At 48.6% G+C, this 23,474-nt stretch overlaps 1 protein-coding gene across 2 annotated transcripts in view; it reads left to right on the top strand.

Moving 5' to 3' along the window:
* Positions 1-4,004: 4,004 nt before the first annotated feature.
* The window catches only part of PFKP (phosphofructokinase, platelet), a 69,494-nt gene continuing 50,024 nt past the window's right edge, over positions 4,005-23,474 (top strand). Inside the window, exons 1-2 of one of the 2 annotated variants that reach the window (XM_066278882.1) lie at positions 4,005-4,215; positions 21,095-21,168. In XM_066278882.1, the coding sequence (XP_066134979.1) occupies positions 4,101-4,215; positions 21,095-21,168 (189 nt within the window). In that variant the 5' untranslated portion in view covers positions 4,005-4,100. The remainder of the gene's footprint in view (positions 4,216-21,094; positions 21,169-23,474) is intronic. The other variant, XM_066278884.1, reaches the window with a different exon arrangement.

The raw sequence follows: 23,474 nt of genomic DNA, 5'->3' as shown, positions 1-23,474 counted from the left end.
GAACAAACAGGTAAAACGTTATTGCTGCACTGTCATCACAGAGTAAAGAAAGTGAGGACCACAACTCTGAGACACTAGAGAGCAGGAGACATCTCCAGAGATATTCTGGTCAGAGCATTGACTGGAGCTTCCATCTTTGACCAGCAGAACTAGGTTCAAACTCAGATCTTAACACCAAAATCATAGGCCCTTTTCCTTACCCACCAGCCATGCCATCAATTTTGGGGAGATGTTAACAAAAGACAATTTTATTGTTTACCACTGACGGACACTTTGCCAAATCAAAATAAAGGAGAACAACAGTATGCATGGAGAAGAAAGGAAAGTGAGTGGGTATTACCAGCACTGATGGAGAACACAGGTGAGAAGCTGGGTGCAGCCCACTGGGCATTGGTGCCCGCTGTCCAGCTCCTGCTGACTGCACAGGAGGCACAGGTGGAAGGCAGCATTTCCTAGTTTAGCAAATGCTTTCATTTGTTCTTAGGTTTTCCAAGATCTAGGGGAGGAGAGGGAAGGGGAGGCATGAGAAAAAGGGAGATGGAAAGTAGCTGGGATTATAGATTTGCTCAAAGTTAGCTCCTGGTTGGAACCTAGGGAGAATGCCAAAGTGAGACAGAGTGTGAGCGTGAGCCAGCGAAGGACTGAGGGGCCCCTGCCCAGCGGACCTCAGGGATGAGTCCTGCCCATAGTGCCGGACACCTGTGAAACCCTGAGCAGAGGGCCCAGTGAAGCCCACCTGAACTCCTGACCCAGGAGTAACTGTTCCTGTGATATGTGTGGGTTGGCATAAGCCACACAAGTCTGGAGGAATTTGTGAGGCCATAATAAGGCACATCGTATCCTCCTGCAGAGAGCTGTACAGTTAGTAGGACATGCAATTTCTGCCTTCTGGTATCAGAGAGTTCACTTCTAATTCCAAAGTTAAAATACCTCCAATTGGACTATTAACAGACATGTATTGCAAAATAAAAAGGAAGGAGAGATGACTCTGTCTTTCCATTTCAGCTGAGATCTCTGTGTATTATTCCCTGAGAAACTGAGCCACGGATGCGAGCTCATGAGGTTAGTCAGGGCAAAAGGATGCACTTCCTATCTGAACTACAACTCTGTGTAGTTTAGCTTTGTTGTTGTTGTTTTAAAGTTTTTGAAAAGCAGTCATAACCTTGGTTGTCTGACAGCTCTAAAGTTTATTGTTTTTATTTGACTGTAATATTTTTATTCCAAAAACAATACTAGTTCACTGAATAAAAAAAAAAAAGAATTCCTATAATAAGGAAATAAAAATGTCTAGATTTATACATACACACATACACAGGCCCCATTATTTCTGACCTTACTTCTCATTAATATTTCCTGACTGTCTTTCCATGGCAATAACTATTTACCTTCATAACCATAATTGAAAACTCTGCATATATTTTTATAATTTATATAACCCACTGTTATGTTTGAACTCTAAGCTTCTCTGTATCATCTTCTTTCTTTCTTTCTTTCTTTCTTTCTTTCTCTCTCTCTCTCTCTCTCTCTCTCTCTCTCTTTCTATCTTTCTTCTTATTAAGTGAGAGGCAGTGAGGCAGGGAGGCAGAGAGACAGAGTCCCACATGAGCTCCAACCGGGATCCACCCAGTAAGCCCCCTACAGGGCAATGTTCTGCCCATTTGGGGCCAATGCTTCATTGTGTGGCAACCAAGCCATTTCAGCACCCGAGATGACACCATGGAGTCATCCTTAGCACCTGGGTCCAACTTGTTTGAACCATTTGAGCCATGGCTGCAAGAGAAGAAGAGAGAGAGAGAGAGACAGAAGGAGAGGGGGAGGGGTGGAGAAGCAGATGGTCACTTCTCCTGTGTGCCCTGACTGGGAATTGAACCCAGGATTTCAGCACACCAGGCCAATGCTCTACTGCTGAGCCAACCAGCCAGTGTATCATTTTCCATGTTACAATTTCATGACAAATGACCAGTCCTCAAACACATCAGTTTTTAAGAAGATAAAACTGTGCACCAACTTTTTCAAGTGTAGGATGTTCTAAAAGAGGGATGGATACTTCAAAGCACAAATCCTGGGCTGGAGGCACTGGAGACCTCTGAGTGGAGATGCTTAAAGCCTGGCTCCTCTCCTGTCCTTGGAGAGTGGAGGCCACCTGTGTGCAATCGTTAAAGCACCCTGTGTCTGCCTGACCTATAGTGGCACAGTGGACGAAGCTTCAACCTGGAATGCTGAGGTCACAGGTTCAACACCTTGCGCTTGCCCCATCAAGGCACATAGGACAAGCAATCAATGAACAACTGGAGTGAAGCAGCTATGAGTTGATACTTCTCACTTCCCATATCGCCCTCCTCTCTGTAAAATCAATAAAAAAATCTTTAGAAAAAAGCACCCTGCTGGCCTCAATCTATTAGCCAGTTGCTCTCAGACTCTGCAATCATCAGAAGAGCTGAGAGCTTGTTAAGAGTACACATTTCCCTGGAAGCAGTCCGGGAAACTGGACTTCAGTGGTTCTGGTGGTGTCAGAAAAAATAGGCCAGGTGATTCCCATAAACATGGGGGTTGAGGAATTTCTCCATTAATCCTGGCCGAGAGCAGCGATCAGACCTCTTGTGCACAGCAGGCATTTTTTCCCTCTTTTACAATAAAGTTTTGATGCTCAGGGAGAGGAGCAGGAAGATGAGGTGGAGCATCCTTACACAAGCGCCCATCCTAAGTCTGTGCACCCCAGCTCCTTCTGTCTGGGGTGGCCCTACAGCAAATAGCTTGACTGTGTTCATATCACAGGCTCTCTGGGTGGACAGAGGAGCCTTCTTTGTCTTCTTCCCTTCTTGTATCTACTCTACAAACATTTATTACACATGTAGCAGGCTCAGGTGCTGTGCCATCCCAGCATGAACTGCAGACAGAGGGGGCAGTGTAGGAAACTCTTGTCACTGCGCCCCAGTATAGTGCTTCCTGAGACCACGTCCCTGCGGAGTCAGTCTGCCTGTCTGCGGCAGGTAACCCGCATGAGGTTAAGCTCTGCAAAAAGTCAGCTTGTTCATCAACTCCCCCCCCCCCCCCCCACACACACACACGATGGAGTGTGTTAAGTCTGGAGCTGGCTGACAGCGCAGGAACTCAGTTTCCTTAGGTAGGAATTTGGGTCTTATCTCCACCGCCAGCCTTTCCTGCCCTCCTCCCATCTCAATTCATGCTCGGCGCCCAGGACGGGTGCTAGGGTGTCACCAAGTTTCCCTCTACACTCATGTTCCTTCAAAAGTCCCATCGTGCGGGCGGGCAGGGGGTAGGCGCGCCCTGTGGAAATAGGGGGTCAGGGCTTCGTCATCGCCAGCAGCGACACCCACGGTGGCTCATCAGTAGATCCGCTCGCAGTCCGTCCTCTCCACGCTAAGGCTGGAGGGGAAATCTGGGGCAGAGAACAGCTGGGGTTCCGCGGCTTCGAGCGCCTCCTGGCGAGGAATTCTGCGGGAAGCCGGACGCTCGCCTTGGTTATGGTTCGGTTCCCCAACCGCCGCGGGCCTGGCAGGCGGCCTATCCTGCGGCCGTCCCCACCTCGCAGTACTCGGACCCGACAGCTAGGATTCCCTCGAAGGCGGGGTCCGCCCACCGGCAGCGGTCCACCGCACCCCTCAAGAGGGGCTCTCCCGTGCTCCTCCCACCTACCGTGTGCCCCGCCCCAACCTGGGGCTCTTCTCCTCCTCGCCCTCGTGACGCCCCGCCCACCTGCGGTGCCGCCAGGGTGTTGATCCCGCCCCTAAGATGCTCCTCCCACCTGCAAAGCTTCCCTTCCCCCGGCGAAGCTCCCCTCCTCGTGCTGTCCCCCTACCCCCACCTGGGGCTCCTGCGGAGAGCGCAGCTCCGGCACCCGCGATACCCGCCCACCGGCGGCGTGCCCCACCCCGCCCCAACCTGCGCGGCGCCCTGCCACGCGAAACTTCCCCGCCCGCGGTTTCTTGCCTGCAGACCCCGCCCCCGCATGCCCGCCTCCGGCTGCGGATTGGCGTTGGCAGAGCGGGCGGAGCGAGTGGCTCCGAGAGACGGCCGCGCGGGCGGGGGACACTGGCTGCCTGGCACCCGGGTGGATCGCGGTCTTCGGCCTGTTCGCCATGGACCACCACAACGCCCCCTTCACCCCCAGGGGCTCCTTCCGACAGTTCCTGGACCATCTCTCCGGGGCGGGCAAAGCCATCGGCGTGCTGACCAGCGGCGGGGATGCCCAAGGTGCGCGACCTCCTCCCTGGGCCGGGGCTGAGCGGGACGCCGGGGAGAAGAGGTGGAGGAACCAGGGGGGAAATGTAGGGAGCCGGGGCAAGCGATGGGGGAACGGGGAGAAGAGAACGGTAGGAGAGTGGCCCGGTGCCCGGGAACCGCGGAGGTACCTTCCGGGAGCAGAGCGGACCGTGCAGCGTCCGGAGTCACTGCGGGGACGCTGGAGGGAAGGGTTATGGCAACAGAAGGCTTCGTCAGGAAGAGCAATTAATTTTTCACCTACACGTTTATTTTTTAAATTAAGACTGGCTACGGGGCCGTCTGGACCTCCCTCGTAGGTCATTCCGTATCCGAGTCGTAGCGTGGGACGAGGAAACACCCCCCGCCCGCGTTCTGAAGCCGGGTACAGCGCGGCCACCCCCGATGCCACGGCCCCCGCCCCACGTCGTAGAATAAACGGCCGGGGTTCCGCAGCGCTTCCCGAGGACTCGTGCCCCCCGCGCGGCACGAGCGGAATCCCCGCTGCTGATCGCCGGACCCGGCGGCGGGTGCGGGGGTCCCCGAACGGCGTTGCCGGACGTCTGGCATGTTCTACATTTCCGCTGAGAAATTTTTAAAAAGGTTTTCCGCCTTTCTAATTTTCTGTCCCTTTCCGGCTCGTGACCAAACAGAAAGCTAAAATGGGTCCTCGCCAGCCTCCCTGGATGGGAAGGCTCAGGAAGCAGAGACTCCGGGACGTCACCAGCACCGGGTGACGGATCCAGGCTCCCCACTCTCAACGTGGAGGCGGATTTCGGGAAGATGGGGACTCGATCCCGGGGCCCGCAGACGCACCAAGAAAATATTTCAATTTAATAGGGAGGGTTGGGGGGAGTGACATGGCCACACCCGGGCCGTCGCGCTGGGTGCACGTCGGGGCGCAGGGGTTCCCAGGCAGTGAGTGGGTTTTCACGATACAGGGAAATCCCTGGGTGGCGCGAGCCAACCGATAGAAAGTGGATCGGTGTTTACCCCTCGGATGCGTCCTTGGCGCTTTAAGGCTCGCGCAGACTGGAGACGCTTGCGGGAGCTGACGTTTGATTTTTATTTTCCTCTCCTATCCCCCCCCCCCCCCCCATTAGTTCAATGGCCCTGAGGCCCCATTTTCACTTGTTTTGTGGCTACAAACGGTGAAGGGATGCTTGGGTAATTCTCCTCGCACCCACGCCAGTACCCACCATCCCCGCGACCTTCCCTTTGCCCTTGAGCAGGGCGGGATGGCGCGGGTGCGGCTGGTCGGCGCCTGTGGCGCGTGCCTACGTGATGCCTGGCCAGTCGCTGTGTGTGCACCCTGGCGGGCGGCGTCCCCGGCATGTGGGTCCCCCTTGAAACCCTCGAATCCTCTTGAAGGTGTCTATCTCAGCGTCAGAGTATCTCGCCTTTGCCTCCTAGGGTAGCTGGGCTGTTCTAATTTGGTATTCTAGTAGTGACTCAGGGTATAAACATTCCAGAGAAAGGCAAATGTTGTGATATAGCCGAGGCCGGGATTGGGGAGGTGGCAGAGTGAAGTAGATGGCATCACCCACGTTACTTAAATGAATACTAGAAGACGTGCCAGGTGGGGTCAGGTGGAGTAGTGGCTTCCCTGGCAAAGGCTTTAAGCACATGTGTCTGGAGGTGCTAGCACAAATGAGGAAGCATCTTAAATGAATGACATCCTGCCCCTGAAAGAGAAAAAAATAAAACGTTGGCACCGGAAGGGGAACTGGTCTTAAGCCTCCAGGCTTCAAGGTCAGAGTTTCAAGGTTATTTTATAATTAAGGTGCTATGTCTATTGAAAAAATATGGGTCATTCTTTTGAATCCTTGTCCAAAAGTTGGCTCAACTACCTGGTAGTTGACACACAGGCACTCGCGATAATGGTGCAACAGACAGAATCAGCATTTTCTGTTACTTATCCTGGCTCTGCCACTTGTGAGCAGCCATAAAAGCGTTCATTCAGTAAGTCCATACTTCTTCTGAGTGAAAAGGATACTTTGAGAACAAATATTCTACAAGGAGGTTGCTTGGTTGGTGTCGTGTCAGGTTAATAGGAGATGTCAGTTCTCACCTCTGTGGGTAACATTACATTTGATGGCTTGATGCTCTCAGCTGGTACAGCTGGTCTGTCTTACATTCCTGACAACCCACCATGGTTGGTGGCTGGGCCCCACCCCAGGCAGAATTGAGGCTGTTGACCATTTTTTTCCTTAGACTTCCTGTAAAATGCCAGATGTATTTTGAATCTATGTTGGATCTGCCTGAGCATTTGAATGCGTTTTTTTCTGAGAAGGCTCACCCCGAGACATGCTCAGACTGTCTGGTCTTAGCAGCAGATTTTTCCATTTCCCACCATACCTTAACCACTTGCTGGTATGACTGTGCAGCCCAGCCGCTCTTCCTCATCTTTTCAGCTCTGCTTTCATATCCCAGGTCTCGTTTCCCTGTTCACTTAACTGTCCCACAGATTAACAATGGCCTCCTAGGTGGAGGGATGAGCTGTCCTTGATTCTAAATTAGATCAGTGTTGGATTTCCTCTTGAGATAAAAAAATTTTACTCCTGCTGTAGATCAAAAACAGCATAGTCACATCTTCATTTCCTGGTAATTTTCTAATCAGACGTGAAATTATGGTAAAATGTCATGTTGAGGTGACTATAGCTGCTATGTATTGGCACACTTTATACACTAAGAGTTTTACAGGTCTTATCTTCAGTCTTAATTACATGGTCCCAAGCCATGTGTGTCTCATTTTGAAGGTGAGGACAAAGGCCCACAGTGAGATAATTGACTTAGCTAAGGTTATATGGCTCACATGTCGCAGTGGCAGGATTTAAACTAAGTTTTACAAGATCTTCCAGTCAGCCATGCTCTTAAGGGACCTTTCTCAGGCAAGGTTGCAAAGTCTATTTAATGCTCCAAAATGGGCAAAACCTAGCTTGCTCAAAATTATACAGGTAGTTTTTAAGCAGCTTGTTATAGGAACAGAAAATACCTTTTCATAGTGATAGCAATCTCTTTAAAATACAGCGAGAGGGGCTAAAGTGATATACCACTATATTCCAAAGTGATGAAATGCTCTTTTCCCAATAGAATTAATATTATATATTTATTTAAACACTAAATCTCCCTAGCCTGATATGTGGTGGTACAGCAGATAGAGTGTCAACCAGGAATACTGAGACCACTGGTTTGAAAACCTGGGCTTGTTGGATAAAGGCACATACAACAAGCAATCAATGAACATCTAAAGTGAAGCAGCTATGAGTTGATACTTCTCGCTCCTCATCCCTTCCTCTCTGTAAAATAAATAAATAACATCTTTAAAAAAATCATTTTTTATTCTTGACCCCTCAGCCCCACCCATTAGAGAAGAGTACTTCTAAGGCTAATTATTTTCCTCATTTCTTTGGGTTTTTTCTGTTGTCACAAGGAATCTGCAAATTTAAACTGATTTTCATTTTCACCTAAAATAAGTTCCATATTGCCAAGTGAACAGACTTAACCATGACTCAGAACCCACTCTCAAACAAAATTGTGTCAAACCAAAAATGACTCATCATCTTAGACACCAGACAGTGGACTTCTGGAGGGCCTGGTGGGCTGAGAGTTCTGAACAATGGAGTGGGCCCAGAGGTTCAGAGTGAACATTATGGCTGAACTTTTTATTTTGCCCATGGCAAAATAAAGAGACAGTTCTATTTATTTTATTAAAAAGAATAACTAACATTTAGTACCCATTGCTATGTGGCAGGTGTTAATGTTTCATGTATTAACTCATCTTCATTTGACACGAGCAAGGTAGCTTTGAGATGGACCAAGTGTACTTTGTACATCTCAAACGTTGAGATGTCATCTGCTAAGTGGCAGAGCTGCAGTGGAAATGGGGGCCTGGGGCACAGGTGTCGTTCCTCGCTGCGTCTCTGGCGCCCAGCACAGGAGTTGGCAGCTCACTAAGGAGTGTGGACAAATTTCTTCCTGGAGGCATCTAACTGTTTTCTTTTCTCATAAAGTCATGTCAATGAATTAAATCTCTGCTAATCCAGAGCACTCTTTTATCTTCTGAGCAATGTCTGAGGACATGAATGCCTGGAGATTAGTAATCAGAAATGTGAAGTACTGTGGGCGGAGCCCAGGGTACCTGGTTGGTCCTTCAATGAATGTGTATTTCTTTTTTTTAAGTGAGAGAGAGAGACAGACAAGAAGGGAGAGAGATGAGAAGCATCAACTTGTAGTTGCAGCACTTTAGCTGTTCGTTGATTGCTTCTCATACGTTCCTTGACCTGGGGCTCCAGCCAAGCCAGTGACCATGAGGTCATATCAAGTTGGTGAGCCTGTGCTCAAGCCAGTGACCTCAAGGTTTTGAATCTGGGTCCTCAGTGTCCCAGGTTGACACTCTATTCACTGCACCATCACTGGTCCGGCTGAACATGTATTTCTTGAACATTGCTTTGGGGCCCAGCTTGGGTGGGTTCTTTCTGTGCCTGCCCAGAGCTCTGCTGATATTAGAGCTCAGTAAGCTGAAAGGGCAATTGAGAACAATGGGCATCTCGCTCAACAGCTCTGCCCCTTATGGTCCTAGAGCTCTGTATCTATACACTCTGTCATGGGAGCTTTACCATTTACAGTGTAATAATTTAGCAAAAGTGATTGGGTCCAAGGGGCAGTATGTTAAAACGATAGTGTTAACATCATGTATACTGTGGGAAGTCCGTGCAATTGCATAGTTGTCTACAAAGGCAAACACTGTTTGTGACATTTGTCATCTTTCAGAAAAGCTTATTTTACCCCCTTGGTTCCAGAAAATTAAGACTCAAATGTTTTATCAGGGAGAATTGGGGCCATTTGAATATGCTGTACCCATCTGGTGGCCTGTCAGAAGCAATTATACTTAGAAACATTAAGATAGGGCAGCACCATTCTAAAGGCAGACATCAGAACACAGAATTGTCCATCCACTGTGATTATAATTGTTGTGAAAAGGTGTCTTTGGATAAAGAACAGATGGCCGTATATTAAGAAAGTAGTTGAGTCACTTTTCCAGTTACTCTTATCAACCAGCTTCCCAGGGTTCTGTATTTTTATTTGTTACACATTGTCTGCCAGCAGGCCCGTTTGTCCTGTGTGTCTTCCCACATATACTTAGCATGTAGGGATTATAGTCATTGAGCTGTCAGGAGGGAAGAGGAGGCAAAGCCCTTAGCAGAGCAGTGCTCTGAGTGGCAAGTCTTACTCCTCAGACAAGCAGGCTTGCTTCCTGCTTCTCTCTCTACCAGCAGTGGGACCGGGCTCACATTTTTTATTTGCAAATGAAAAGTTGGAATCACTCAACTCCTATCTCCCTCCTTCTCCCTACCCCTTCCCTCCACCCCTTCCCATTCCCCAATGAAAATTTGAGGACCACAGGTAGACAAGAAAGATGAGGAGGATGTGCAGAAGAGCGAGCTTGTTGCTGCTCTGCCCCTGGCCCTGCTGCCCCAGGACTCACAGCTTCTGTTCTGTCCTTGATGCCCCAGTCTCCCGGCAGGCCTTGCTGAGGTGCAGGCAGTGGTTTAGAAGGTCTAGGGGAGGCCTGAGGACCCACTGGAGCTGCTGGTCCTGCCGGAACCTCTGGTCAGCTGAGGACCACGCTTCAGTCCTGGGTCCATGGGGCATTTTGAAATCCCAGCAGCTCAGACCCTTCCTGTAGTTTCCTGTGATGATTCTCTGACCAGGAACTTGACTGGGTTGTACTATAGGACCCAGTGTAACGGAAGGTGGAAGCCAGTCATCGATGAGAAGTGTTTTTTGCTCAGAGGATGTGGGAAAGAGTCCTGGGGCAGCCGCTCATCCTCATCTTTTCAGCTCTGCTTTCATATCCCAGATCTCGTTTCCCTGTTCATTTAACTGTCCCACAGATTAACAATGGCCTCCTAGGTGGAGGCAGACCACGGCCCCTCCTCCAGGGCAGTGGCACTGTTGTGACCTAGGGGCAGACGAACACAAGAAGGGCCCAGGGCAGCCTGTGTCAGGGGCCGTCCCCCTGACCTTGTGGCCCTGAGAGGGATGAGCTGGCAGGAGACAGCCTGGGGAGCAGAGGGGATGAGAAGCCTGCAGAGGCTTCAGGGAGGGGTCAGGGCCGGGTGGGCAGGGTTCCTGGGGAGCAGAGGGGGTGGGGAGCCTGCAGAGGCTTCAGGGAGGGGTCAGGGCCGGGTGGGCAGGGTTCCTGGGGAGCAGAGGGGGTGGGGAGCCTGCAGAGGCTTCAGGGAGAGGTCAGGGCCGGGTGGGCAGGGTTCCTGGGGAGGTGCAGGTGGTGAGGACTTCGGATTTAGCTGTGTGACCAGTAAGCCACCTGGAGCCTCTGGCTGCCTCTGATATGGGTGGTTTTATGAAGGGGAGATGGGAGGGAAGAAGAGGCCAAGTTTAGGATTCATGAGGAACCAGGGTTGGGCTGAAGTTGGAGGGTGTCAGGGGTGGAGCTGAGCACCTGGTAAGACGCCCTCCGAATGGAGGGGAACAGGGGCGTGGGACGGGCTTCGGGCTTCGTAGGTGCAGTGTCTGGACTCTGAGCAGCAAGAAATGCAGAGTGTGGAGTGAGCGGAGGTGGAGGCCGGTAGGTTGGTCAAGGACATTCTTTACAGCAGTGCCTATCACAGTGACCAAGGGGAGAACCAGCAAAAACCAGCAACAGGAAACAGGCCACACTGGGTACTTGGAGTGGTATAGTCACCGCCTTTCAGGAGGAGCTTGGTGCTAATGTACTTGGCAAGATTTACATAGAACATTGGGTGTTAAAGGGCAGGTTCCTGAGCGCTCTGTGCAGTGGAATGAGGCTTGGCATGGAGCCTCTGTTTAAATTGTCTAGTCGCCATCTTAAAAAAGAAGAAACAGGTGAAATTAATTTTGAATGTATATTTTATTTAACCCAATATTTCAACTCACTGTCGATATAAAGACCTTTTTTTTTTCTTTTTCCTTCATACTGCGCCTTTGAAATTCAGTATGTCTCTCACTCAGCAGTGGCCCTGGCACAATGTTGCTCCTGTTTAGAGGGCCCCAGCTGACTGTTCAAGTTGGAATGACTTGCTGGCCGTGGGCTCCCATCTACAGTGGAGGCTGGGACGTGGAGCGTGGCAGGCACCCTCCCACTCTGGCCTGGACAGGCTGGGAATGCTCTTTTCCAGATGTCCACTTGGCTGGCCTCCATCACCTTTATCAGGGGTCCCCAAACTATGGCCCGTGGCCGCATGCGGCCCCCTGAGGCCAATTATCCAGCCCTCGCTGCACTTCCGGAAGGGGCACCTCTTTCATTGGTGGTCAGTGAGAGGAGCATAGTTCCCATTGAAATACTGGTCAGTTTGTTGATTTAAATTGACTTGTTCTTTATTTTAAATATTGTATTTGTTCCCGTTTTGTTTTTTTACTTTAAAATAAGATATGTACAGTGTGCATAGGGATTTGTTCATTGTTTTTTTATAGTCCGGCCCTCCAATGGTCTGAGGGACAGTGAACTGGCCCCCTGTGTAAAAAGTTTGGGGACCCCTGACCTTTATAATTGTCCCTCCAAGAGCGCTTCTCCCGGAGGCCAGCACTAGCCCCGGTAGACAGCTGTAGCCCTTCTCTGCACCCTACGCTCCAGTCCCCTGGCCCTACCCTGCATTTATTTTTCTCCTGACCACCTTCCAGCCCGCGTGTCATGTGTTTGTTTATCATGTTATTGTTTACCAGCCAGAACGAGCCCCATCAGGGCCAGGACTTTCCCCTGATTTCTCAGTGACACAGCAGCAGTGCCTGGCCGAGAGAAGACAGCCCTTGCATCTTGTGTGTTGGGTGCATGGACGAGTGAATGGATGGATGAATGACTAAAAAACCCTTAGGGATTTATCTAAGTTTTCTGCTAACTCTGAACACAAGACGCAATTGATTTTAATCGTGCATGAGGCCAAGATGCTCCTGGTCTTGATAACTTTCATGAGAAAGCTAACATCATTACATAGTATTCCTTAGCATTTGTTTTTTCTGCCCATTCATAAGTCATTAAAAGGGGAAGCTTTGTGGAGAACTTTAGTAGCAAGAACAAGTTAAGGTGTGTTTTGAGTTTGTTTTTTGACACATTGCACATTTTTGCTTTAGTACAAATATGAAAGCTACATGAATTCAGGAAGAAACCAATAAGAGGGCTGAGCAACCTGACTTTATTTTTCAAAAAGAAGTTTAATATCAAAATTAGTTAGGGAATGGTTATAAATACTGAGAAATATGCAAGGAAATGGCTAAAAAGGATACAATAAGGAGGTTTATCATATTCTTCAGATAACATAAGAAATGGAAGAATGGGTCCCAACTATTTTATTAGAATCAACATATTCATTGTTTGTTACAAATTACTCACAATTTAAATTTCACCAGAACAGAATCTTCAGAAACATGGAGTCTACCTCAGTCTCAGAATGCAAGGAGGAAATCCCTCAGTGACTAGCTTACCTGCATGGTGCTTTAGCAAAGAGCAATTAATATGTAACATCAAGAAAACAGTTTGACAATCTTCTCTTTCTATTGTGTCTCAAGTAATTTCCACACACTTCTCCTTTAGCTTCTTTTTCATTTTTTTCAAGGTTTATTTCTTTTTGGTTACCAACACAGGACTATACATCTCTTGAGGACTAGGGTTTAAATTCGTGCACATGATGAAGACTTTCCAAATATTATTAAGATTCTTACTTGGTAGCAGGATTATTGTCCCATGGAAATAATTCTGAAAGTTGTTTTAACTCCAAGGTTTGGCTGCCCAAACCAAAAAAGCAAAATGAACGGGCCGACTGTTTCTGAGCTATTTTTTTTTTTTTTTGTATTTTTCTGAAGCTGGAAATGGAGAGGCAGTCAGACAGACTCCCGCATGCGCCCGACCGGGATCCACCTGGCATGCCCACCAGGGGGCGATGCTCTGCCCATCTCGGGCGTTGCTCTGTTGCAACCAGAACCATTCTAGCGCCTGAGGCAGAGGCCACAGAGCCATCCTCAGTGCACGGGCCAACTTTGCTCCAATGGAGCCTCGGCTGCGGGAGGGGAAGAGAGAGACAGAGAGGAAGGAGAGGGGGAGGGGTAGAGAAGAAGATGGGCACTTCTCCTGTGTGCCCTGGCCAGGAATCGAACCTGGGACTCCTGCACGCCAGGCCGATGCTCTACCACTGAGCCAACCGGCCAGGGCCTGAGCTATTACTAAAAACAGCTGTTTGAGTGTGAAGTGAAAGACCCCAAACTGCCTGTATTCCAAGTGGATGACAGTGGACCCCCCTTACCCCCACTGGCAGTACTCTGCAAAACAGTAAAACCAAACCTGATGGCCCTGCTCGCCCAGAAGACTCAGACCCCAGTACAGAAGACCCGTGTCTGGTTCTGGTCATGTGTTGAAGAGGCCATGGGTGAAAGCTGGCGTTTTCTGCGTTCCTTGGTGTTGTCCTTCAGGGCCCCTTCCTCCTTGGAAAGCAGCCTCCTGCAGGGCCCAGCCCTTGGTGCTGTTTCAGTCCCAGCTAGGCCCCACCCTAAACAACAACACAGGAATGGGGGTCCTGAGGGCATTTTTTTCCTAAAGTTTCTTTGATAATTCTAACACATAACTACTGACCTGAAGGGAATTAGGACATATTTTAAGGTAAAATAAAATCAACACCAAGGTTTATATACCAGCTGCATTGTTTATTAATTTTGCTCACATGGCTATCAATTTATAAGCTCAGAGCCCAACTTTCCTGTCTGCCCAGGAGCACTTGGGACCCCGCGGGCTGTGTGCGCATCAGCCCAGGTGCTGGGGCACTGACCTCAGTTATTCCTGCTTTGCTATGAGCAGAGGACACCCCTCAGGTCCAACCAGGAGGCTGCTAGCTCCCAGCTGGGGCGAGGGGGGGGAGACTGGCCGGTTTTACTAAATTACAGGAACTGGCAAGTGAATAAGCCTGTATGCTGGTTCTTAGGATGTGGCTCACCTCCCGGGAGCTTAGTGAAAAGGCAGTTCTCAGGGTCCTCCCCTGCCTGGGATCCCTGCGGACCCAGGAGTCTCCACCTGGGCACCACTGCAGGCAGAGGGGTGACAGGCCATTGGACCCAGGAGTCTCCACCTGGGGACCACTGCAGGCAGAGGGGTGGCAGGCCATTGGACCCAGGAGTCTCCACCTGGGGACCACTGCAGGCAGAGGGGTGGCAGGCCATTGGACCCAGGAGTCTCCACCTGGGCACCACTGCAGGCAGAGGGGTGACAGGCCATTGGACCCAGGAGTCTCCACCTGGGCACCACTGCAGGCAGAGGGGTGACAGGCCATTGGACCCAGGAGTCTCCACCTGGGCACCACTGCAGGCAGAGGGGTGACAGGCCATTGGACCCAGGAGTCTCCACCTGGGGACCACTGCAGGCAGAGGGGTGACAGGCCATTGGACCCAGGAGTCTCCACCTGGGCACCACTGCAGGTAGAGGGGTGACGGGCCATTGGACCCAGGAGTCTCCACCTGGGGACCACTGCAGGCAGAGGGGTGACGGGCCATTTTCTCAGTGAGCACTGGTTCACTACGGGCAGGGTGAGACTAAGGCCAAGGGGCTGGTGTGAAGGTTGTTCGGACCTCATGGGACAGAGGTCAGCGTTAGGGCAGGCTTTTATTCCACAGGGTTCTTCTGGGCTCACCTCTGCCCCATGTCCCCTTGTCACACTTGTACTCCTGCCATTTCTTATTCATTTCTAAAATCCCCTAATTTGTCTTTTCTTTAATCCTGCCTTTATGAAGAACCCCGCTACTCCCAGCCTTGGGAACAAGGGCTTCAGGAAGTGGGAAATGGGCTGTTAACCTTTTGAATCTCCCAGTGACAAAGCATTGGTGTGGTTCAGCATTTGGTGATTAATTTACCAGTTACAGTGGCCAGAGAATCAAGACCTAGATTCATGGAGCCTGTCAGGCGGGAGGAGCTTGTGTTAAGGTCCGTGGGTCAAGGAGGCTTCATGCAGACTTGACCCTGCAAATGCAGGGATGTGGCCCTCAGCGCTGCAGTTGCCATAAATCTACGGAGGTGTGAGCCTGGGGCGGGGCAGGGCGACTCCCCATTCCTGGAACAGGAGGAGTCAGGCAGTCAAGTGCCAGGAAACCTCCCTGGGGATGCAGGAGCCAGACCTGGAGTTTGAGAGGACACTTTGGCAGCCCTGATGCTGGGCCCCGGGGCAGTCCTTGGGGCGCTGCAGGTCTTGCAGTATAGATGAAGCATGAGGTTCAAGGAGAAGCATCCAGGTGAGCTGAGCTGGTAGGAACAGTCTCTATGGCAGGAGATCTCTCCCAGAGGAGTCTGGTTTTATGCATCTGAGTCCTGGAGACTCAGGGGAGGAGCATGGGCACATTTGTGTTTTAGAGAGAACATCAAAGCTGACACAGAAAACATCTCAAAAGAAAAAAAAAGTGAAAGTTCAGATGGCATAGTGACAACACAACTCATACGTAGTTTACTATGATCTGTCTTCCAAGGAGCAGATGGCTGAGTGGGGGAAAAGGGCATCTTCCACCTGATCTGTAATTGTTGTTTTAAGACATTATTTTTAAGAGCAGCTTTAGGTTCACAGCAAGATTGAGGGGAGGATACAGAGAATCCCCGTACCCCCTGTCCTCCCCCACAAAGGCCTCCCCCATCATCAGCATCCACCAGATGGAACATTTGTTACAGCTGAGGAACCCACACTGACACATCATCACCCAGGGGCCATAGTTGACATTAGGGTCACTCCTGTAAATTCTGTGCGTTTGGACAAATGTGTAATGACACACAGCCGCCATTACAGTGTCACACAGCAGCTTCACTGCCCTGAAAACCCTCTGCTTTGCCTGCCTGTCCTTCCCTCCTGCCTGCTCCCTGGAAACCACTGATCTTTTACCTTTTCCAGAATCTGTAATTTTTTTAACCAAAGTAATGTACTTAAAATTGCTTGTATAGTAGCAAACAAAAGTGGAAAAGCTTTTTTAATTATTCTGACAATAGTGAGGATAACATTAGAGGAAGGCAGAAGAATTTGGAGAAAATGTCAGTTTACGGGCATGAGCTATCGAGGGCATTAATAATATCCAGTCTGAGCAACAGAGAAGAAGGTTGTGCTGTGCAGCAAGAGAGAACAGGAGGAGGAGAAAATGAAGTTGAAATAACTTACTGCATCTTAAGGCACTGAGCTTGAGGGTTCTGGAGAGACAATCACCAATTAATTAGTAGGTTGTCAAATTCTTTGTGTAATAAACTAGGTTTGAAAATGGAGTAATGAAATGACCAAATATAAATACATTTACATGTATCAATATATAGATATTATTAGATAGATAGTAAATGTGAATTTGTTTCTAAGATATGTACCCCCAAGCTTTTTCAGCTACATGAATATTGTAATTGTGGGGAAACACAGCTGTGTTAGGCTTGTCCACTGGTTTACCAGCTGCAAACACTTTGCCTGATTGTTGCGTGGGTGCGTGGCAGCTCCACGTGTGTGTGGTCTGTGTAAGGCTGTGGGTGCTTTCCCGGAGTGGAGTGGTGATTCTCGCAAATCACTCACCCACCACTGTGAGGTGCAGTTCACCTGCTCCTTTTCCCTTCACTGCCAAAAGCAGGCTTTCCTTTGTTTATTAGCTCTTTTCCTTTTGTTGTTTATTTGTTCGCCTATATTTGAGAGCCTCCAATAAGCAGGTATGGCCTGGTGCTTGCCAGCTCCGCAGTTCCTCTAACCATCTGCCCAAATTCAATGTGAATCTGCATGGCCATGGCCCCTGGCATTACATCTGGTATAGTGGGCAGGATTCGAATCAGATTGGTATGGAACTGCTGACACCCTTGAAAGGTGGAGTAGAGGAGTGGATGTGGTTCTCCAACATATGGTTCCCCATGGCTGTCCTTTCAGGGGCTGTGGGCTGGGTGTTTTTTTACAGTCCTGCAAAAAGAAACTGAGAGCTCTGTACGAGAGGCTGCTCAAGGTCAAGACCTCCAGGGTAAGCTACAGACTGAGCAGCAACAACAGCATGAGCCAGAAAAATCACTGGAGAAAGAGCTGCAGGTCCAAGAACTGCGGGTCAGGCTACAGCTGAGAACCAGCGATGGCATGAACTGGAATGAGCACTGGAAAGGGAGGCTGACTGGGTTCGAGAGCTGCACTGTGAGATGCAGTCTGAGCACCAGTGGCACCTGGAGCTGGAATGACCTCTGTAGAAGGTGTTATGGGTTCATGAGTTACAGTTTGCCCTGGAAGCTGAATGTTGGAAGCAGCAGGTGTTGGAGGAAGCAACTGTAGGTTCAAGAGCTCAAGTCTCAGCTTCAGGCCAAGAGCCGGTAGCCACAGGAGCCGAAGCATGTGTGGAAGATGGAGCTGCATTTGTGCCAGCAGAGTGGCTCTGAGATGGCAGGAGCAGGTGTTTCCAACTCCTCCTCTTCTGAGGGGGAGGCTCAAGTGCAATTGCCATCCCCAGACTCAGAGCCCGGCCAGTGGTCACCCAAAAGACAAAAACTCAGCAGCCAAGAGTCCCTCGGGCAGGCACAGCCCCCTCCTCAGGTAGTGGAGCACTCTGTGGTCCAGCTTATGCCTAGGCAGAGCTGACGGAGTTGAGGGTGCAATTCAGGCAGAAACCTACCAAGCCCCTGGAAGCCTGGTTGCTATGGTTGTGGACATAGGGGTGGATGGCATCATGCTCTCCGGAACAGAGATGGAGAACTTTGCCGCCATTACCACATACTCCTTGAGGCAGCATCTTCAGAATTACATGACAAGCCAGGAAACCATACCCTATTAGAATGGGTGATGAGCGCCATTTGTACAGTCAGGCAGAATGCTGGAGACTTGCCGGAGGCGATGGTCGGTGGCAGTGCTACAGTGAGCTAGTAAAGGTCCTTCCAAAACTAGGTATGAAGAATGCTGCTTTCCAGCCAGGGTCCCGTGGACCAGATGAGGAAGTGTTTGCAGCAGGGATGAGGGATCTTATCCTCTGCAGCACCCTATCTGCTCTTTTGGGTGACTAGTGACTATCCTGGGGCCCTATGTGTTACACAGATGGTAGCAGACTTGGGGGAGCTGGAGGCAGCACGGAATCAGAGCTGTGAGGGCTGCTGCCCATGCTGCCCCCCAACTAACAAGAGAAATGGGCTCAAGACCTGGGAGTGGACTGGAAGTACCATGTTCCCTGCCACCCCCAGGCTGCTGTTATCATTGAGCGGTTATAATGGACTCTTAAAGCAGGGACTGCGACAGGAGAGGGGCACCAGTTCCCTTACTGGATGGACACACTGCTTGTGGATGGTACTTAGGATTTTGAATGAGAGACCTCGGCAGGAATCCCAGCTCCAGTGGAGGCCCTCCTGCATCAGAAAGCTGCTCCCATTCAGTTGCAGATATGCACCAAGGACACACAAGTCAGGCTCTGGATGGCAGGGCATCGTGCTCCTGCCTGCCCCAACAGCCCTCCTTAAGGGTCAATGGCTTCAGTAGACATGGCCCTGGACTGTACAGGCCCCCCACCTACAATGGGTAGCCTTGTTGGCACATGGGGAAAGGGGCTAGAGGTGAACCTTTAGTTAACTCCCTGGGCAACCAGCACCTGGCCACCTAAGGTAGAAGTGTATTATCCCTTGGGTGCTCAGGCAGACAGCATTATGAAGGGCACCTTTGTAATTTCTTTATGGCTAATAATGAGTTCTCCCATTCTATTACACATAGAACCAGCAGGTCTTGGTGTGCAGGCCAATAAGGTTTGGTATGCCCGCCAGAGGCCTCTGGTATCAGCTACTACGGTGCTGTCTGCAGACAAAACTCTGGCCTGTATTCTACCAGAAGGGAAAGATTTGCCTCTTTGGTGCCGCTGACCACTCTCTCATTTTGCCCATAGCTTGTGCTTTGTAATTCAGTTCATGTAATGCACCTCACTCCTTGCACAGGGACCATCATGGAAGATACCTGTCATGTAGATTGTGAGGTAAGCAACCCTAAAGGCGTGGATTGTGGGTAAACAGCTGTGTTAGGCTTGCTCGCTGGTTTAGGGGCTGCAAGCACTTTGCCCTCTTGGTGCGTGGACATGTGGCAGCACCACGTGTGTATGGTCTATGTAAGGCTGTAGGTGCTTGTCCTCACCAGTTCTCCCAGAGCACACTCCTGCCACCGTGAAGTGCAGTTTTCCCTGCTCCCTTGCCCTTACTGTGAAAAGCAAGCTTTCTTTTTTTTTTTTCCTTTCTTGTTTCTTCACTCACCTGTCTTTGCGACCCTCTAACAAACAGGCATGGCCCGACGTGTTCAGTCTCCACAGTTCCTCTACCGTCTGCCTGAATTCAGTGTTAATCTGCGTGGCCATGGCACCCAGCATTACAGTAACCTTTCAACATTGTCACCTTTCAGAGGGAGCAGTATTATTCTAGCGTATCAGAACTGGCTCAGTATAACTTGGAAATGTTTAGTTGTCTGCTGAGTGGGTTTGACATATAAATATGTCTCTGCGTCTGTTGAGTGTACTTCTGGAGCCACAATGCCTTTATATTATATATCTATATATATCTATATCTATCTATATATATATATATATATATATATATATATATATATATATGCCAAAAATATCAGTTACTCAGTGGCCCATGTTCTCCAACATCCTCAGTCCTAACTTTTGTTTCCAAAATTTAAACTCATGAAGGAGGTGGACTGGAGCCACTGGGAGTCCAGGAGTTGCGTGGCTGGCTGGGGTAAGTTTTCCTTCTCTTCCTGAGGCACAGGTTTGCGTCCTCTGAAAGGAATCTCATTTCTCGTCACTGCTCTCCTGGCCTTTACTCGTCAATGGAGGTGATGACCCAGGATTTGGCAGATGTGAAATCTAGACTGTTCACTGAGCTCTAGACGGTGGTTCCATGCACGATGGCTACCAGAGTGGGGCTTTATCTGGAAGCAGGAGGGAGTGAGCGGAGCACGAATCATGTGCATCGTGCAAAGCTGCTTTTAATTTCCTTGAAGTCCTTTGAGAAAGTGTGGGAAATGTTTCAGATTTATCTTTATCAGATATTATTTATAATATATTGTTTTAATTTTTCTTTTCATAAAATTGCATGACTTGTTTTGTATTTAAGGCCACTGATGATTTTTTTAATGCTGATAACTGGTGATGAAATTGAATATTTTTCACTTCAAATCACAGGCTGATGGTCCTTTTTAATACTATAGTCCTCCTTTGCCCTATATTGGTTCACTTTTTGCAGTCTCACTGTATCGTGGATTTTTAAATTGTATATATCTAATTTTGTATTGTAGATTTTTCGTTATATTGTGGGATTTTGTGGAATATAGGTGTATTTATATATTTATTATTTTAATTATTTTTGTGATAAAATAAGCTTTTCTAGCTTAAAAATTGAAAAGGCTTATAAGAGTGTGGGGAGGGTTTATAAAGCCTTAAAAATATATAAATAATACAATAAATATAAGGTTGCTACTTTGTGGATTTTCGCCTATCGCGGGGGCTTCTGGAATCTAACCCCGTGGTAGACGAGGGACCACTGTATTTTCTTTGAATTTGGCTAACTTAACTGTAAGTAAACACTTGTCCTTTGTGCTGGTTTGTAACTGGAAGGAGTTGCCTGCAGATCTGTAGGGTATAGAGGCAGCTCGTGTCCAGAGCCCGTGAGCAAAGCTATTCTAAAATAAACATGTGTCAGGCCCTTTCCCAAGGATACTCCTCTGTGGACGAGCCTGCAAATGCCAGGCTCTCTGCTTCGCATTTTCTCTCAATGCTGACGCCAATCCTGGATGCGTGTGTCAAGCCCATCTTTTATCTGAGGAGTCTTCTGAGGTCACCGTTTCCTTGTGGTCACGGCCAGTTTCACGCCTGCTCTCTTCTATAACTGCTGTCCTGTCCTTTCCAGGTATGAATGCTGCTGTCCGTGCCGTCGTGCGTATGGGGATCTACGTGGGGGCCAAAGTGTACTTCATCTATGAGGTCAGTGTTGCGTGACATTCTGCTTTCTCTGACCCATAGTCATCTGTGCCTCGCCCTAGCCTGGAGCGCTCACCCTGCGGGGGGTTGGGCCCTGCTGACCACAACCGAGGGTCAGTGGTGGCAGCATGCTCAAGGGATAGCCGGGGAGCCCAGGTCTCACCAGAGCTTATCTGGGAGGATGTGCTCCCTGGTCTAGAAGCCCCTCAGTGAGATTTGTGTTAGGGAGTGAGGAATGGAAGAAGAGACAGTCAAAATATGCCATTTTGTTATCGGCCAGTCTTGTGGGATTAATGATCTCAAACTGGTTGTGTTAATTTGTAGCTCTTATTCTTTATAGATGTGATATAATCACTTAAAATGGTTTGAATTCAAACAAATATTAAGATAAATGGAAAAAGCAAACAAATGTTAGAACACAGACCACTTTCCTAGTGTCTGTCTGTTTACTTCAAAATGAGGAGTCTGGAATCCCACAGCAGCCATGACCCTTAGCTTCTGCACGCAAGGTCCTGACAGTTTGGAAGTGAGTAGGGTTTGAGGGGGAAGGCACCAACATCATTTGGACCACATCATTTATTTCAAAAGCTGCTAGGAAAAAAATAATGTAGATTTTAAATTTATAGAACATAATAAAGCTTATAAAAAGGAAAGAAGAAAATATATTTTTAAATAACTTAATACCTTCAAGATCACCATTCATATCTTATGCTGATTTCTTCCAGTATTATATACATGAAAGACTGGAAAGAAATATGTACATTATTAAAATCACAGCAAACGTATTTTGTATAGTAAGTTTTCTACCTACCTTTCCGTTATGATGATTTTCTACATGCTACATACATGCCACACCTATTGCTTTAAATATCTATGGGACATTCTGTCGCGTTGATGTCTCAACATTTACGTAACCATTTATTTATTCGGTCATGCCATTGCCACACCACTGGGCTATTTAGGTCACTGCCCATTTGTCAACTATATCATAACACAACAAGATCCTTATTAATATGTGAGGATCTTCTATGCTTTTTATTATTATTGTGATACCAAGGCCTTGACTGAGTTAGAAGACATGGCCCTTATAATGGATTTCAATGCTCCTTCTGCACCCTCACGCTGCACCCGAAAGTGACACCAAGTCCACCGGAAGTGTGTGGGCGACCCTTGTCAAGTCACCAGAGCTGGTGTGGGTTCTGGGGCTGTTGACTAGTCGTTTTCTCCCTTGGTGATGTGGCTGTTCATGGTCTTTGCTCATTGGTTGGAATAACCATATTTTTATTGTTTGCTGCAAAGATGTTTCTCTGGTACTTTGGTTTGCTTTTTTAAATTGTGATTCTGTGGGTTTAGGTTTGTATTCATCTGATTTGGACAGTGTTAAAATAATGGGTCCAATCAAAATAGTACCAGACTATTATTCTGTCATTTTCTATTTGGATGTATTCAGGGTCAAATTGCCCTTGTGGATGTCCTCCCTGGGCCTGGCCCAGCAGCCGCTGTCCTCTGTTCACTGATGTGGAATGAGCACATTAGACGCAGGGCCACGCTCACCACTTTCACATCTCTCCTCCCTTTCACGTTTGAGTCTGTGCTCAGATGACTGTTCAGCTGAAGAGTTGGCATGCATGTACACAGCTTTCTTTGCCTTTCTAGTTTATTTTGGGGAAGAGAGGGGATTGCATTCTGCCTTTGAGCTTGAGAGAAGACCCGCACCTGGCCTGATGGCAATCCCTAACACGTGAACGTGGTTTCTAAAATCTCTGGGGTTGGAGTACCCTCAGATCAGGTTCCGTTATAATTAGCAAAATGTTTTTAGTTTCACTGAAGATGAATTTACTTAGGCTTGTGGTATCCTGCATGTTCCCCGCAAACCTTTGATTTTGCTGGCTGCTGGCTCCTTCAGTTTTTGGGACCCTCCCAGGTGATGCTGCAGCCATACTGAGCTGAAGGTTCCTCACTACTGAGACACACTTGGAATTCATGATGACTTTGCGGTGTGTGGAGGAAAGGGAAGGAAGTCATTTCCGTTATTTCATAGTTAAAGGAACTGACTCGTCTTCATGGACAGTTCACTTTCTCTGTGTCACTGTTCATCACTACTGCATGGTGCTTAGACATTTATAAAACCTGAAAGTGACCACCCTGATAAATCTATTACAAACTAACATGATACATATTACAATATTATTGACTATATTTCTTGTGCCGTACTGTACATTCCCATGACCATTTTATAACTAGCAGTTTGTAGATCTGAATCCCTTCATCTTTTTCACCTATTCTCCAGCCCCCTCCTATCTTCAACC

Source organism: Saccopteryx bilineata, chromosome 5 (genome assembly GCF_036850765.1).
Source record: "Saccopteryx bilineata isolate mSacBil1 chromosome 5, mSacBil1_pri_phased_curated, whole genome shotgun sequence".
Taxonomy (NCBI): Eukaryota; Metazoa; Chordata; class Mammalia; order Chiroptera; family Emballonuridae; genus Saccopteryx; species Saccopteryx bilineata.
Note: the sequence above shows the minus strand (reverse complement) of the source record. Positions and strands in the feature narration are given on the sequence as shown.